Below are 12,959 nucleotides of genomic sequence, written 5' to 3'. Positions count from 1 at the left end.
CATAAACTAAACATAAATGAACAGAAAATCGCCCGTGAAAATCAGCTCGTGATTATGGTGCCTTAAACTAACGTTTGCGAGTGTTACATCTTGTTGGACCTCCCGCTCTCGCTGGCAGCGGCATTGGAGGCAGCTGCTGACTCTGGTGTCCTGTTGGCCTTGATGACTTTGGCAGTCGTCCTCTGGCCAGTGGAGTCTGTGCTGGCCCCGCCTGGGAGGGAGTGGCCAGTGCCACGGCTGGCATCTCCCCAGTCATCGCAGCCTCATCAGATGCCACGGTCACTGGCAGAGGGACGGAGGAGCTGCTGTCCTCATCCGGAGTGTCCTGAGAGGAGCCTGCAGAGATGACAGGCAGCTCGTGGCCAACGTGAGGTTGCTCTGGGTCTCCCTGCTCACCATTGATGGACGGGCACCTAGCTGGGATACTGGACGCCTCACCCATTTCCCACACTGGCACTGACCAGCTGAGGTCATTGCCTGTGTGAGAGCTTGCAGGTCCGAGCGCAACCCCAGGAACTCCTGATTCTGTCCCTGGAGCTGCCTCTCCATGAGGGTCACCACTCTCTCAATGGAGGGGGCAGTGCGCTCGGCCATGAGGGTCAACACAGTGCTCACACACCACATAGACTCATCCACAACAGAGACAATGGCACGCACACCCTCATGGATCTCCGCCAGATCCTCCCGCACATCCCGCTGGACATCCAGCATCTGCCGCCTAATGGACGACTCCAGAGGCTCATCATCTGCCTGCGACTGAGCATTGGCCTGGCCCCTAGCAGCCCTCCGACTGCCGGTGCCCTGGACACTCTCTGCCTCTGCCTGCACCTCAAACGAATGTGAAGTGCCCTCACCAATGTGCACCGACATTCTAGCCACCAACTAATGCCCACTGAGGTGCTGGTATCTGCGCTGGTGCCTGGTTCAGAGAGTGGGTGTGACACAGTGCAAGTGAAGCCTGGTTGTCCTCCGGTGTCAGGGGTGGTCCTTTGGGGTCCAGAGAGCGAGTGCATGCTGGCAAATCTAAAAGGGAGAACAAAGTCATCACACTGTCACGGTGCATGCCAGGCACCAGGGTGAGACAGTGGAGATCTGCATCATGGTGCCATCATCTTTCACTGATCAATGGGGACTCCAGGTTTGAGGCTCCCATCAATAAAGAGACTGCACTAGGATGGTTGCACAATCTGAAACTTTCACCTCTGTGCACTGCGCTGTTACCTCCTTCTGGCACCCCCGTCTTTCCACGCCCAGTTGCACGGGGAGTGTGCCAGCTCTCCAGCTCCAGGGCGTCCTGCTCAAACCTGCTGAGCAGCAGCAGGTTGGGCGGGGCCTCTGACTGTAGGTGCCCTCTCAGCTTGGCTATGGCCCGTCTTCTCCTGAAAGGACAGAGGAGCATTGATTAGTCTACTTTCTACCTGCAGCGCCATTGCAGCCTGGCCAACCCCAGCTGAGGAGCACTGCGCAGGGCACATCTGAGCCATGGCCCTTGAGCCACAAGACACTCAGTCCAAGCAGCCAGGGCTTGCCCCCTTGGCCAGCTCCTGTGTCCTTGCCATTTTGCACTCAGACTCTAACACCCCTGAGGTCTACGGTGGACGGCCACACTTTAACACTTCTGCACACTGACCCACGCCAACACAGTACTCATCCTTCCTGAGTGCAGCAGATCATTGAACCTCCAGCACTGCACCCAGGAGCGCCGCACCACACCATGGCTGCTCACCAGCGCAGCCACCTCCTCCCATGCCCTCTTTGTGAGGTGCGGCGCCCTCCTCCTCCCTCTTGGCAGCCATCTCCTCCAGAAGGAGGGCGAGGCACTCATCCGAAAAGCTGGGGGGGGGGCCGAGTGCCCACCTGACCTGCCCTCCCACCTGGCGACTCCAGCTGCACTCGACTCCATCAAGACAACACAGAACAGACGTTCTTCTGTGGCAACGTTTCTGTGGCTGCCTGGGCTGTTTTTAAACCGGCCGCCGGGTCGCTATTGGACCCAACGGCCGACAGGCCCCTGCTCCCGCTTGGCCCTTCCTGACCAGTGACGAGCCGCATTTCACCTTGGGGGGGGGGGGGCCTTAATTGGTGTGAAATCGCGGTCGGGGAGGCCGATCGCGGGTGGTGGGCTGTTTCCCGGCTGCTCCCAGTCCCGCAGACCTTGCCCGCCTGCCAACTTCAAAATTCTGCGCTTAATTACTGAGATGTTCAAAGTTCAGCAGTGGCCAGGTGAGTCTTTATGTTCCCAGGTGTTGTAGCACTTACCTGGGACAGGTGGGGGAAAGTCTATTTTCTTAGCCGCCATGTCCCAGTGCTTCCCTGGTCAGGCAATATTGCAAAACTATACAGAAAGGACAGAGCCTCATGTTTCCCTCTCGTTCCACTCAAACATGCCGAATGGCTAGAGAAGGGACTGTAACTTTAAGACACTGGGTTCAGCAGTGAACTGTTTAGATTCGGTTCTCTTACCTCAGCACTATGTCTATTTATAGTGGCCATAAATCATGACGCATGACCGGTGTCTAGACATTATATTTAATGTCACTAGGCAACACAGAGCAGACTGCAAATCAGAGCTCTGGATCTGACCTTTCAAGCATAACACTGGCAGATAGTGAGACACTGAGCTCACCTGCACAGGGCCAGGACTTTAACCACACACAGGGGCTTCTTGACAATGGACAATAGTGTAAAACGGACAATATCTGAATGGTCAAATGTTACACAGCTCTCTCCATTATCATTCCAATGACATCATGGAGAATGTAAACAGGGGTGGTGTTTAATGGGCAGCTCAACTGATATGAGCAGTGAACCACATGATCACATGATTCTCATGAGTAAGGAAGGCCCTTTGGCCCTTCTTAATACATCTATCCAGTGAAACTCTTTACTCCCCTAGTTAGTTTGCCTAACGATGCTGAGGTATTCACCTCCGCCACTCTGCCTGTGAGCTGGGTCCAAAGGTCAACCACTCCCTGGGTTTAAATTTCACTCACCCTTTCCTGGCTTTAACAGAATAATAGTGATGACCTCAGGCTGGTATTGGGAGCCTTTCCTTCCATGTTAACCCTCAGGAAAACCTGCCTCTGGCTCCAACCCCAGCAATATCAGTTCCGATCAGCAAATACACAATGAAAGCACACCACATGCCCCCCACCCCCCACACCTCCCCTTCCCAATGATATCCCAACACCTGCCCCCCTGCCCCCTTCCTCATGATATTACACTGCTTAACCCCTTCCCCATGGTACCCTAGCCCCTCTATCCAACAGTCAGTATGGAATACTCTTTGAAACACCTAGAACCACCTTGGAAAATCAGCTGTTTGAACCAACAACAATAACTTGTATTTATATAGCGCCTTTAACATAAAACTGTTGAGGCAATTGCTTCATGATGATATGACTGCAACTTGAATGGGAGGTCTGAAAGAGGAACCTTCAAAATGCAGAACGGGGTCAAGCAAGGCTGTGTGATAACCCCCCCCCACGCCCACCTCCCCTCCGCCAGATACCATTTACAATCTACCAACCTGCCTGACAGTGGCTTTTCACATTATAAAAGAGTAACTGCCCTTTGGTGTTATTATTAAATACCGTCTGGGCAGAAAACTCTAACTTCAGTCACATCTGTGCCAAAACTAAACTGACCTCCATAGAAATACATGATCTAGTTTGTGGATGACCACAGTGTTGTTGCCCACCCTGCACCAGGTTTGCAAGCCACTCTTGATCTCTTCAATTCTATACACAAGAAACTCGGCCTGTCCTTGAATGTTGCCGAAACGAAACTCATATATCAACCCGCAACTGGTCAGTCAAATATCCTGCCTTCCCCATATGTTGAAGAAGAGACTCTGGAATATGTTGAGCCTTTCCCACACCTTGCCAGCCACCTCTCTCGAAAGGCTACCACAGAATCACAGGATGACAGAATAAATACCATTGATGAGGAGATCCAACAAAGTAGCAGCTGCGCCAGCTCAGCCTTCTACAAACTACACCAGCGAGTGTTTGACAACAGAGACCTCCACAAGTCAACAAAAGTCTGAGTGTGCAGAGCAGTTGTCGTCGCCCATGCGCCTGTACTGCAGTGGGACCTGACTGTGTATCAGGAATACCCAAGAGCGCCAGAGAAATTCCATCAGTAATGTCTCCGCCCCATCCTCTGCATTCAATGGGAGAGGCATCGAACAAACCCTAGTGTCCTTTTTGAAGCCAGCTCCACGAGCATGCAGGGAAAACTCCTGCAAAATCAACTTCAATGGACTGGACACTGTGTCCGGGTGGCCAAAACCTGTCTCACCCACCAGGTCCTCTTTTCTCAACTTTCAAATGGCCAATGTTCCAAAGGAGGACGAGGAAAACATTTCAAAGGCACTCTGAAGCTCTCCTTGAAGCACAGCAGCATTGATCTTAATGATTAGGAGGAACTTGCTACCAATCGTTCAAAATGGCGACAACTTGTCCATCAGGCTACATCACACTTTGAGTCACAACGTCTTAATGATGAAGCACAGCGGCATCTGAAAAGGAAAGAAGAGGAAGCAAATCCTGTACCCCGGATCCCACTACCTCATGGAATGTCCTGCCCATGTGTTTAAAGATCTGCGGGTGGAGAATCGGCCTGTTCAGTCACATGGAGACCCATGGCAGAAACTCATGATTCTGAGTAGTTGTCATTCTCGAATTGAGGGACAGCCAATGATGACGATTGTAATAAAACTTCGCAAGGCACTTTACAGGAGCTTTCTCAACAAAAGTTGGCATCGAGCCACATAAGGAGATATTAAGACAGATGATGAGGTAGATTTTAAGGAGCTTCTTAAAGGAGGAAAGAGATGTAGAGAGGCAAATAGGTTTACGGAATGTCATTACTTCCTGCTGAGTGTAACTAACCAGGTCAGGCTGAGGTTGTTGGAATTCTAGTGACCTCTCTCAGTGGTGACAGTGATAGCCTGCACACAGGAACACCATTCAATCACACTCGTGGAATGAAAATGAGCACCTACCTACGAGTTTCGATGGAGGAGACTGTGCAGGAACATATATCCAGATTTGGAATGTGTGAGGTGATGTTTGAATGCTCCCACTCCTGGCTGCCACACTAATTATAGCCCATATATCCTGCAGCTACAGTCAGCTCCACAATGCTGTGGTTTTATCACAGTTCAAGCTTGACAACTCAGTGGCAGGTGGTGGTGCTGTGTGTATGTCTTGGTATTGGGGTGGGTCAGTGCTTTTTGTGCTATTTATGTACCTTAAAAATCTACCAATTTATCATAATCGCTGACTGAGTGAGCTCTTGATGATGTCAGGAATCTTCCTGTCTACCCTGCTACATCTTTTACCCTAGCCTGATGCAATCGAGGGCTGGGGGTCAGGGGTCAGAGGCCAGCAGTCGGGAAGAGGCACCAACAGTCCAGACTCTCCCGGGCCACTAGAGCAGTGAAGAACCCTAAATTCTTCAGGAGTTCTGCTGGGTCTTCAGAATTGTAAAGGGAAGTGGATCTGTCAAGGAAAATGACACCAATGGGACGTTGTGTTCGTGGCAGCCAAAACTCGAAGTGAGAGCATTCCAGATTTCACTCTCAAACATGAGTCCATCCAAATCTCTGCTGCCTGCATCACCCCTGTGCTCACTGGCCTACATTAGCTGCAGGTCTGGCAAAGTCTTGATTTATCTTGGAGTGGAGCAACAGGCGTACTGGATGAGTACAGATATTTCAGAGAGCTGTGGGGCGGATGAAGGTTACACGAGATAAGGAAGGGAGGGGTCATGGAGGGATTTGAAAACAAGGATAAGAATTTTAAGATCATGGAATTGCTTAACTGGGAGCCAATGTAGGTTAGCAAGCACAGGGGCTGATGGATAAATGGGACTTAGTGCGAGTTAGGACATGGTCAGCAGAGTTTTGGATGAATTTAAGTTTGCACAGGGTAGGATGTGGGAGGCTAGACAGGAGGGCATTGGAATAGTCGAGTCTAGAGGTAACAAAGGCATGGATGAGGGTTTCAGCAACAGGTGAGCTGAGACAGAGGTGCAGTCAGGCAATGTTACCTTAGATGGAAATGGAGGATCTCAGTGATGGCACAGATATGTGGTCAGGAGATTATCTTGAGGTCATATATAACACCAAGGTTGCAAACCGCCTGATCCAGTCTCATCAGTTGCCAGGGAGAGGGACGGAGTCTGTGACAAGAGGGTGGAATTTGTGGTGGAGACCGAAGACAATGGACATAATTTAATGCCCTCCCCAGTGGCCAGTTTGGTGGTGAAGGGGGCATTTAATCAGGTGGGAGGGTGGTGAGTGAGGACCCCATTGCCTTCCGGCCTCCACTCCAACTAAGTCCATGTGGGAAGGCCCATGGCCGGCCTTCCTGACCAATCGCCAATTGAGGCAATTAATGCCCACTTAAGGGCCTCATTCCATCATTCCACTGCTGTTAGTATGTGGGGAGCATGACAAGCCCAGCTGTGTGGGGTTGCTTGCAGATTCCTGGGGGTCTCATAAGAACATATGAATTAGGGCAGGAGTAGGCCATTTGGCCCCTCAAGCCTGCTCCGCTATTCAATAAGATCATGGCTGATCTGCCCCAGGCCTTAACTTCTCTTTCATGCCAGCTCCTCATAGCCCTCAACTCCCTGATATTTCAAAAATCGATCTACATCCTCTTTAAATACTTTCAGTGATCTAGCCTCCACAACTCTCTGGAGTAGAGAATTCCAGGTATTCACTGCCCTCTGAGAGAAGAAATTCCTTCACATCTCAGTTTTAAATGAGTGTCCCCTTATTCTTGTAACTATGTCCCCTAGTTTGAGATTCCCCCACTAGTGGAAACATCTTCTCAACATCTACCCTGTCAAGCCCCCTCAGAATCTGGTATGTTTCAATAAGATCACCCCTAATTCTTCTAAACTCTAATGACTAAAGGCCTAGGCTGTTCAGCCGTTCTTGATAAGCCAACCCCTTCATCCCAGGAATCAGCCTAGTGAATCTCTTTTAAACTGCCTCGAATGCCAGTATACCCTTTCTCAAATACAGGGACCAAAACGACGCACAGTACTCCAGTCTCCCTCGTTCAAAGGCATTTAGTCCCTATATGAGGGGCCTGGCATCAAGAAAGTCGGAGGGGGGGGGGGTCCAGCTGAGAGCTATCCCTCCCCCTCTTGCCCTTGCTGCCAAACCCCTTCCCCCTCCTCCCAAATCCAAGCCCAGTGACCCCTGCCCACCATCACACACCTGGCCTGGGATCCAGCGAGGATTGGCTGTCAGCTCTCAAGGGGCGGGACTTGCAGCCCTGGGATCCTTGATCTCAGGGAAGGCCTGTCACTGGCCACTTGAGTGTCTGCTTGGCACTTAACACAGCAAGCCTTCTCAAGAAGAGGTGATATGAAACTCTGCCTCTCTAGTCAGCAGAAGAGACCCCCATTGTCCCATTAATACCGCCAATGGCTTCAGTCTTTCCAATCTTTTATTGGAGAAAATTTCTGTTCATCCAACATGGATATCCTTTTGAGGATCTCATCCTCAATGATCTCATCCTCAATGAGGATGTCGGGCAAACAATTTGATAATTAGAAGGCAATGGAGGGATCAAGAGAGGTGGTGATGAGATGGAACTTAGTGTCGTCAGTTTACATGTGGGAGCTGACCTGATTATTACGACGCAATAATCGGTGCGGGTGTAAAAGCGGTAGAAAATGAAAGTCTTGCATTTATATTTCCCAATTTCAGAATGTTCCAAAACTCTTTACAGCTGATTAAATACTTTCAAAATGTTGTTACAGTTATACTGTGGAATAATCAATATGAGTGAGATAACAGAGGGTGCTAGTTGGTGATGTTTTGAAGCTAGCCCACAACTCATGAGGTGGTTGTCCCTAATCTTCTCCAGGTGCGATGTGGGTGTCCACCAGTCCATTGAGGAAATGATCACCTATCATTTGATTGCTTGAGGGGGTCAAATCTGCATTTCTAAAGCCCTTGGGTCAATATTTACATCTGCTTTAACTAGACTCCACACTCATGCAACGTGACACCAAAGTCAATTGGATCCTGCGTTTTTTTGAAACAGGTGTTCCTATAACTGCCCTTTGTTAAATAAAGCCTCTGCAATGTCACTGTTTAATTAAGAGATTAAGGTAGGCTGTGTTTGCTTGCCTGGGGAGTCTGTCATCAAGATGGATATGCGGAGGATCACACACACCCCTCTGCTTATCACATTTTCTAACTCGAGACAAATGGCACTGAGATGTCAGCCATGTCTCGGCTGGTTGCACGTTCACTTCTGAATCAGGAGCCAATATTGATGGAGTGCTGCAGTGTCAGCGATGCTGTCCTGTGGATGATGTTAAACTGAAGCCATGTTTAGCTATGCCACTGGATATTAAAGTCCCTGTGACATTGCTCAAAGGGCAAGTGTCCAACTTTGGCCAAAAATCATCAAAATCAGGATAGCCAAGATCGCTCAATCGGCAAAACAACAGCCATCATTATTCTGGGAAGCGGGACTCACTGGACTGATTTTGACTTCAAAAAAGAAAAAGAAACTCTCGCATTTCCATAACACCTTTCGAAATCACAGGATGCTACAAACTGCTTTCAGGCTGATGAATTACAATCACTATGCTTCAAAAATAATGTAGGAATTGCAGCTGCCAATTTGCACACAGCAAACTCTCACAAACAGCAATGTGATAATGACCAGATGATGTGCTTTAGTGATGTTGATTGAGGGATAAAGATACTGGGGTTAACTCACCCGTTCTTCAAAGTAGGATCATGGGATCTTTTACATCCACCTGAGAGAACAGGCAGCACCTCCAGCTTAACATCTCACCTGAAAAGCTGCCCCTCTGACACTACAGCACTCCCTCAGTACTGCCCCTCCAACAGTGCAGCACTCCCTCAGTACTGACCCTCTGATGGTGCAGCCAATCCTCAATTCTGCCTGTCTGACAGTGTAGCACCTTCTCAGTCCTGGTCTCAGAACATCAACCTAGATTATGGTCTGAAGTTTCTCTGGATGATAGTGGCTCAGATCTTTGCTAATGTGACTGAAAATGTAATTTGAGAGCGGTTTAACAGGAAGCTGATATTGCCAGTTGTACACAATTGTCAAAAGTTAGAAGTACAAGAACTATGAGATGTTTCAAGTTGTGGGAAGGGCCTACACTTAATATGATTATTATTTTCCAAAATATGCATACTAACATCTTAGTGACACATAGGGCCCTCCCCTACCTTGCCTACCATCCCCTCCTCCTCTCCTCTCTCCCAACATGCCCTCTCCTTGCCCCCTCCCTAACCTCTACCCTACATACTCTCCCCTCTCAGCTTTACTCTTATATCAGGTGACAGCTCTGAAGGGGAGGAAGTTGGTGACAGATAATCCACTCTGGGCTTTGTACTCACGTGTGTGCCTCCACCTGCCAGAGCCTTGGAGCTGTCGCTGAGACTTGGGGAACTGGACAGATTGCAGAGTTCAGGAAAAGGGTTCGGGATGGTTGGGAGTGATGTTGTTTGAAGCTCTTCCTCCTTCAGCTGCCTGTAATAAATTAAAAACCCATTAGCAACAATATAAATAACCTTCAGTACAGAGAACTATTGAAGCAGGGTGGTGATCATTTACTAAAGTCAAAGGCAACTTCAGCTTTTGGGAACTTGGGAGTTTATAATAAGACAATTCCTCTCCAAACTCCATTGGAATCCCCCTCACTGACCAATGTCCTAGGGTTTCCAAAGGCAAATCCTAATACAAAGGTACCTCCCTTCCTCTCGCTCTAACTCCTGTAAATCAGGTCCATTAACTGAGGTAAATCACTTTCCACCACCTCTCCTTTATTCTCACCCCTACATCTCTGTCCAGCTTCTCTCCTGTGACACAACTGGGCTGATGGTTGATATTTAAGTACAGCTTCTTAAGACCCCATCATAGCCTAACCTGCTCCATTTTAATTTGAATTCACGCTTGAATTTTGTAGAGATGGGAGTGCTAGCTTGGGCTGTGATTGCTGTAAACTAGTGTTACCTTTTTACTTGTATGTGAACAGGCTGCGACCTCTGAGCCAGCGTGGGATGAGGTCCAGGTTGGCTCGAGGCCATGTGACCATTGGGCAGAATCGATGCTACATCCTTCTGCAGATTTCCCGCTTGGTACAAGTTGTCCAATCTGGTGCTCACATTCTGCTCCAACGTCATAAAGTCCATATCAGCATCTAACAGAGAAAATGACAGATAATTAATCACCTTCTAATCAAGGGGGTGTGAAAACCCCATCCACCCAGTGAGGTATGAAAACCCACAGGGTAGGACCGTCCCTCCCAGCATAGGCCTGAACCCAGTGGGGCAGGACAGGCCCGCCTAGTGTAGCCCTGAGCCCTGGGGTGGTGAGGGAAGGATAGCCCCAGCCAGCATGGGACAATTATATCATATGCTGTGAATACAAACTGGAGATTGAATTGTTCTCCAATGGGACTAAAGGAAACAGTGGGAAATGAGAAACATAAATTAGGGACAGCATCACATAGAGGCTGGTTCAGACCTCTCAGCTGATCGTTGCCCAGGCACCAAGTACATAATCCCTCTGTTACCTATTGAATCAGGAGTCTATCCACCTGGGTTTACATTGCCTGATTTTTTAAAACTTCTACTGAAGGTGATGATTCTGACCGCTGTCTAGTTCCACAGACAATGGCACCTTCCAGTACTTCATCTGCGTCTATAAGGCCTGCAGGGTGCTGCTGAGCTTCTTACCTGTGGGATGAATCTGAACTCACTCCATTCTGTCCTTACGTCTGTACAAGCAGTTACACTCCAGATAGCACTGATAAATGGTCCTCTCCCAGGCCTCTTTCCCATCCCTTTAATCTAAAGGCTCTCGATCTGACTGCAGCCTTTCCACTGATATCCGATTGGCTAATTGAGCACTGTTTAGGAATCTATCTTGGGACGTTCTGAATCTCTATTTCTCGGTGTCTTTTTACACAGAGCATCCATGTGCTGAAATGTCTCTTCCTTAAGTCTATCTACAGGTATCCATTATACACTCCCTTTGCCAAGTCACTTCACTGAGCTCTGCTGCGGTTGTGAGATATAAGCCAGAGGTGAGGAAGGGACAGGAGAGATGAGAATACAGCACAGAAGGAGGCCATTCAGCCCATCATGCCTGTGCTGGTTCTTTGAAAGAGTTATCCAATTAATCCCACTTCCCTAAGATAAAAGCAAAATACTGCGGATGCTGGAAACCTGAAACAAAAACAGAAAATGCTGGAAAAACTCGGCAGGTCTAACAGCATCCGTGGAGAGAAAATCAGAGTTAACATTTCGAGTCCTTATGACTCTTCTTCAGAGCACCCCATTTCCCACTGCTCTTTCCTCATGGCCCTGAAAATTCCTTTGCAAGTATTTATCCAATTCCCCTTCTGAAAGTTCCTATTGAATCTGCTTCCACCGCCCTTTCAGGCAGCGTCTTCCAGATCACAGCAACTCGTTGGATAAAGAAAAAAATTGTCATCTCGCCCCTGGCCTTTTTGCCAATTATCATAACTCTATGTCCACTGGTTACTGACCCTCCTGCCAGTGGAACCAATTGGGTGGGAAGCCTGAGCATTGTTTCTTTTATTCAGACCCTACCCTTCTTTTGACAGTCAATTTTTGCTTGTAATACAAAACAAGGAACTATACATTAGACCCAATTTTCACACGGCCAGTAGCACTTGTCCAGAAATTGTGGACAATACACTGGGGCCCGAGAGAGCAGAGCCAACTTGGAATGTTGCCCTGCGTCTGCCAGTCCCAGCTGGCACAGGTTTCAAGGGACTCAGGAAGATCCTCAAAGGAACCATCTATACCGGGTCTTGTGGCACCTCCAGTCCCGAGACCTGGTGTGTGGTAATTTATGACTGTCTAATATCAACTCCCCAGGTGAGGAAAAGCCAGTTTTTGCTGTACAAGACACCAGTACAAAGCAGGACATTGTCCCAACAACAGTGTTTGTTGACCCACATTCCAATCAGCCCAATTATTTTCCAGTTAGGCCGACTCAATCAGGTATTAGATAACTGAAAACAAAGAGGTTATTATATGTGGAAGGTCCAAAGAATGTGTTTATGTTTTTAAATATATATATATGTTTTTCTATAAATATGTATTAAGCGTTTTAACATTCAATGTTACACATTCATCAAAGGTGCCTCTCCCACTTGACATTGAAAGCAGATGCTTTGGTGTCACTCCCTTTTACTGTCAATGTGTGAAGGAATGTACACATTAGCCCCTCGTGACTCATACAAGCAGATTCAGATAACTCATCATAAAACGCTAGTGACACTAAAAGGTATGCATGGAAGGGAATTAATGGGTTGATGGGTGTGAGATGCCAGGCACTGAGGTACTCTCAATACAACACTCCATGTGCGTTCAGTGTGTGGGGATCAGTAATTGGTCAGTCCCTGAATGGAGTTTAATATCTGTACACACTGAACAGAACATCATCCCCAAGAAGCGATCATCAACTAAAGTTCTCCAAATTCATATTGTTTACCCATATTGGAGCCAGCAGAAGGGAAAATTCATTTGACAAAGTAGCTAAAAAAAAATCAAAAACCATCAGAGACAGAGAAGAAGAGGGAGGAGGATGAATGAGAAAAGAGACGAGGAGAGGGAAGGAGAGGAAGGTGAGGAGGAGAGGGGAGGGGAAAGGAGGAGGGGAGGGAGTGAGGGGGAAGGGGGGAAAAGAGGGGTGAGAGGAGGAGAGGAGGGGAGGAGAAGAGGGGAGGCAGAGGGTAGGGGATGAGAGGAAAGAGATATGAAGGAACACTCTGGCACTTACTGGGTAGACTATAATTGAAGAATGCAGAATGTCAATCAATGGCTGGTAACCTCACATTCTACGCACATAGAAATTATATTAACGGATCCTATTTTGGTAATTTTCCACAGAAAAGATTTGGAAAAA

General features: G+C 48.2%; 1 protein-coding gene across 4 annotated transcripts in view; it reads right to left on the bottom strand.

Moving 5' to 3' along the window:
- The window catches only part of LOC144667922 (growth factor receptor-bound protein 7-like), a 165,477-nt gene that overhangs the window by 60,899 nt on the left and 91,619 nt on the right, over positions 1-12,959 (bottom strand). For all 4 annotated transcript variants that reach the window (XM_078529531.1, XM_078529533.1, XM_078529532.1 and 1 more), the window contains 2 exons: positions 10,032-10,218; positions 9,416-9,548 (listed from right to left, as the gene is read on the bottom strand). In XM_078529531.1, the coding sequence (XP_078385657.1) occupies positions 9,416-9,548; positions 10,032-10,218 (320 nt within the window). The remainder of the gene's footprint in view (positions 1-9,415; positions 9,549-10,031; positions 10,219-12,959) is intronic.

The sequence above is a fragment of the Cetorhinus maximus genome, chromosome 25 (genome assembly GCF_964194155.1).
Source record: "Cetorhinus maximus chromosome 25, sCetMax3.hap1.1, whole genome shotgun sequence".
NCBI classification, from domain to species: Eukaryota; Metazoa; Chordata; class Chondrichthyes; order Lamniformes; family Cetorhinidae; genus Cetorhinus; species Cetorhinus maximus.
Note: the sequence above shows the minus strand (reverse complement) of the source record. Positions and strands in the feature narration are given on the sequence as shown.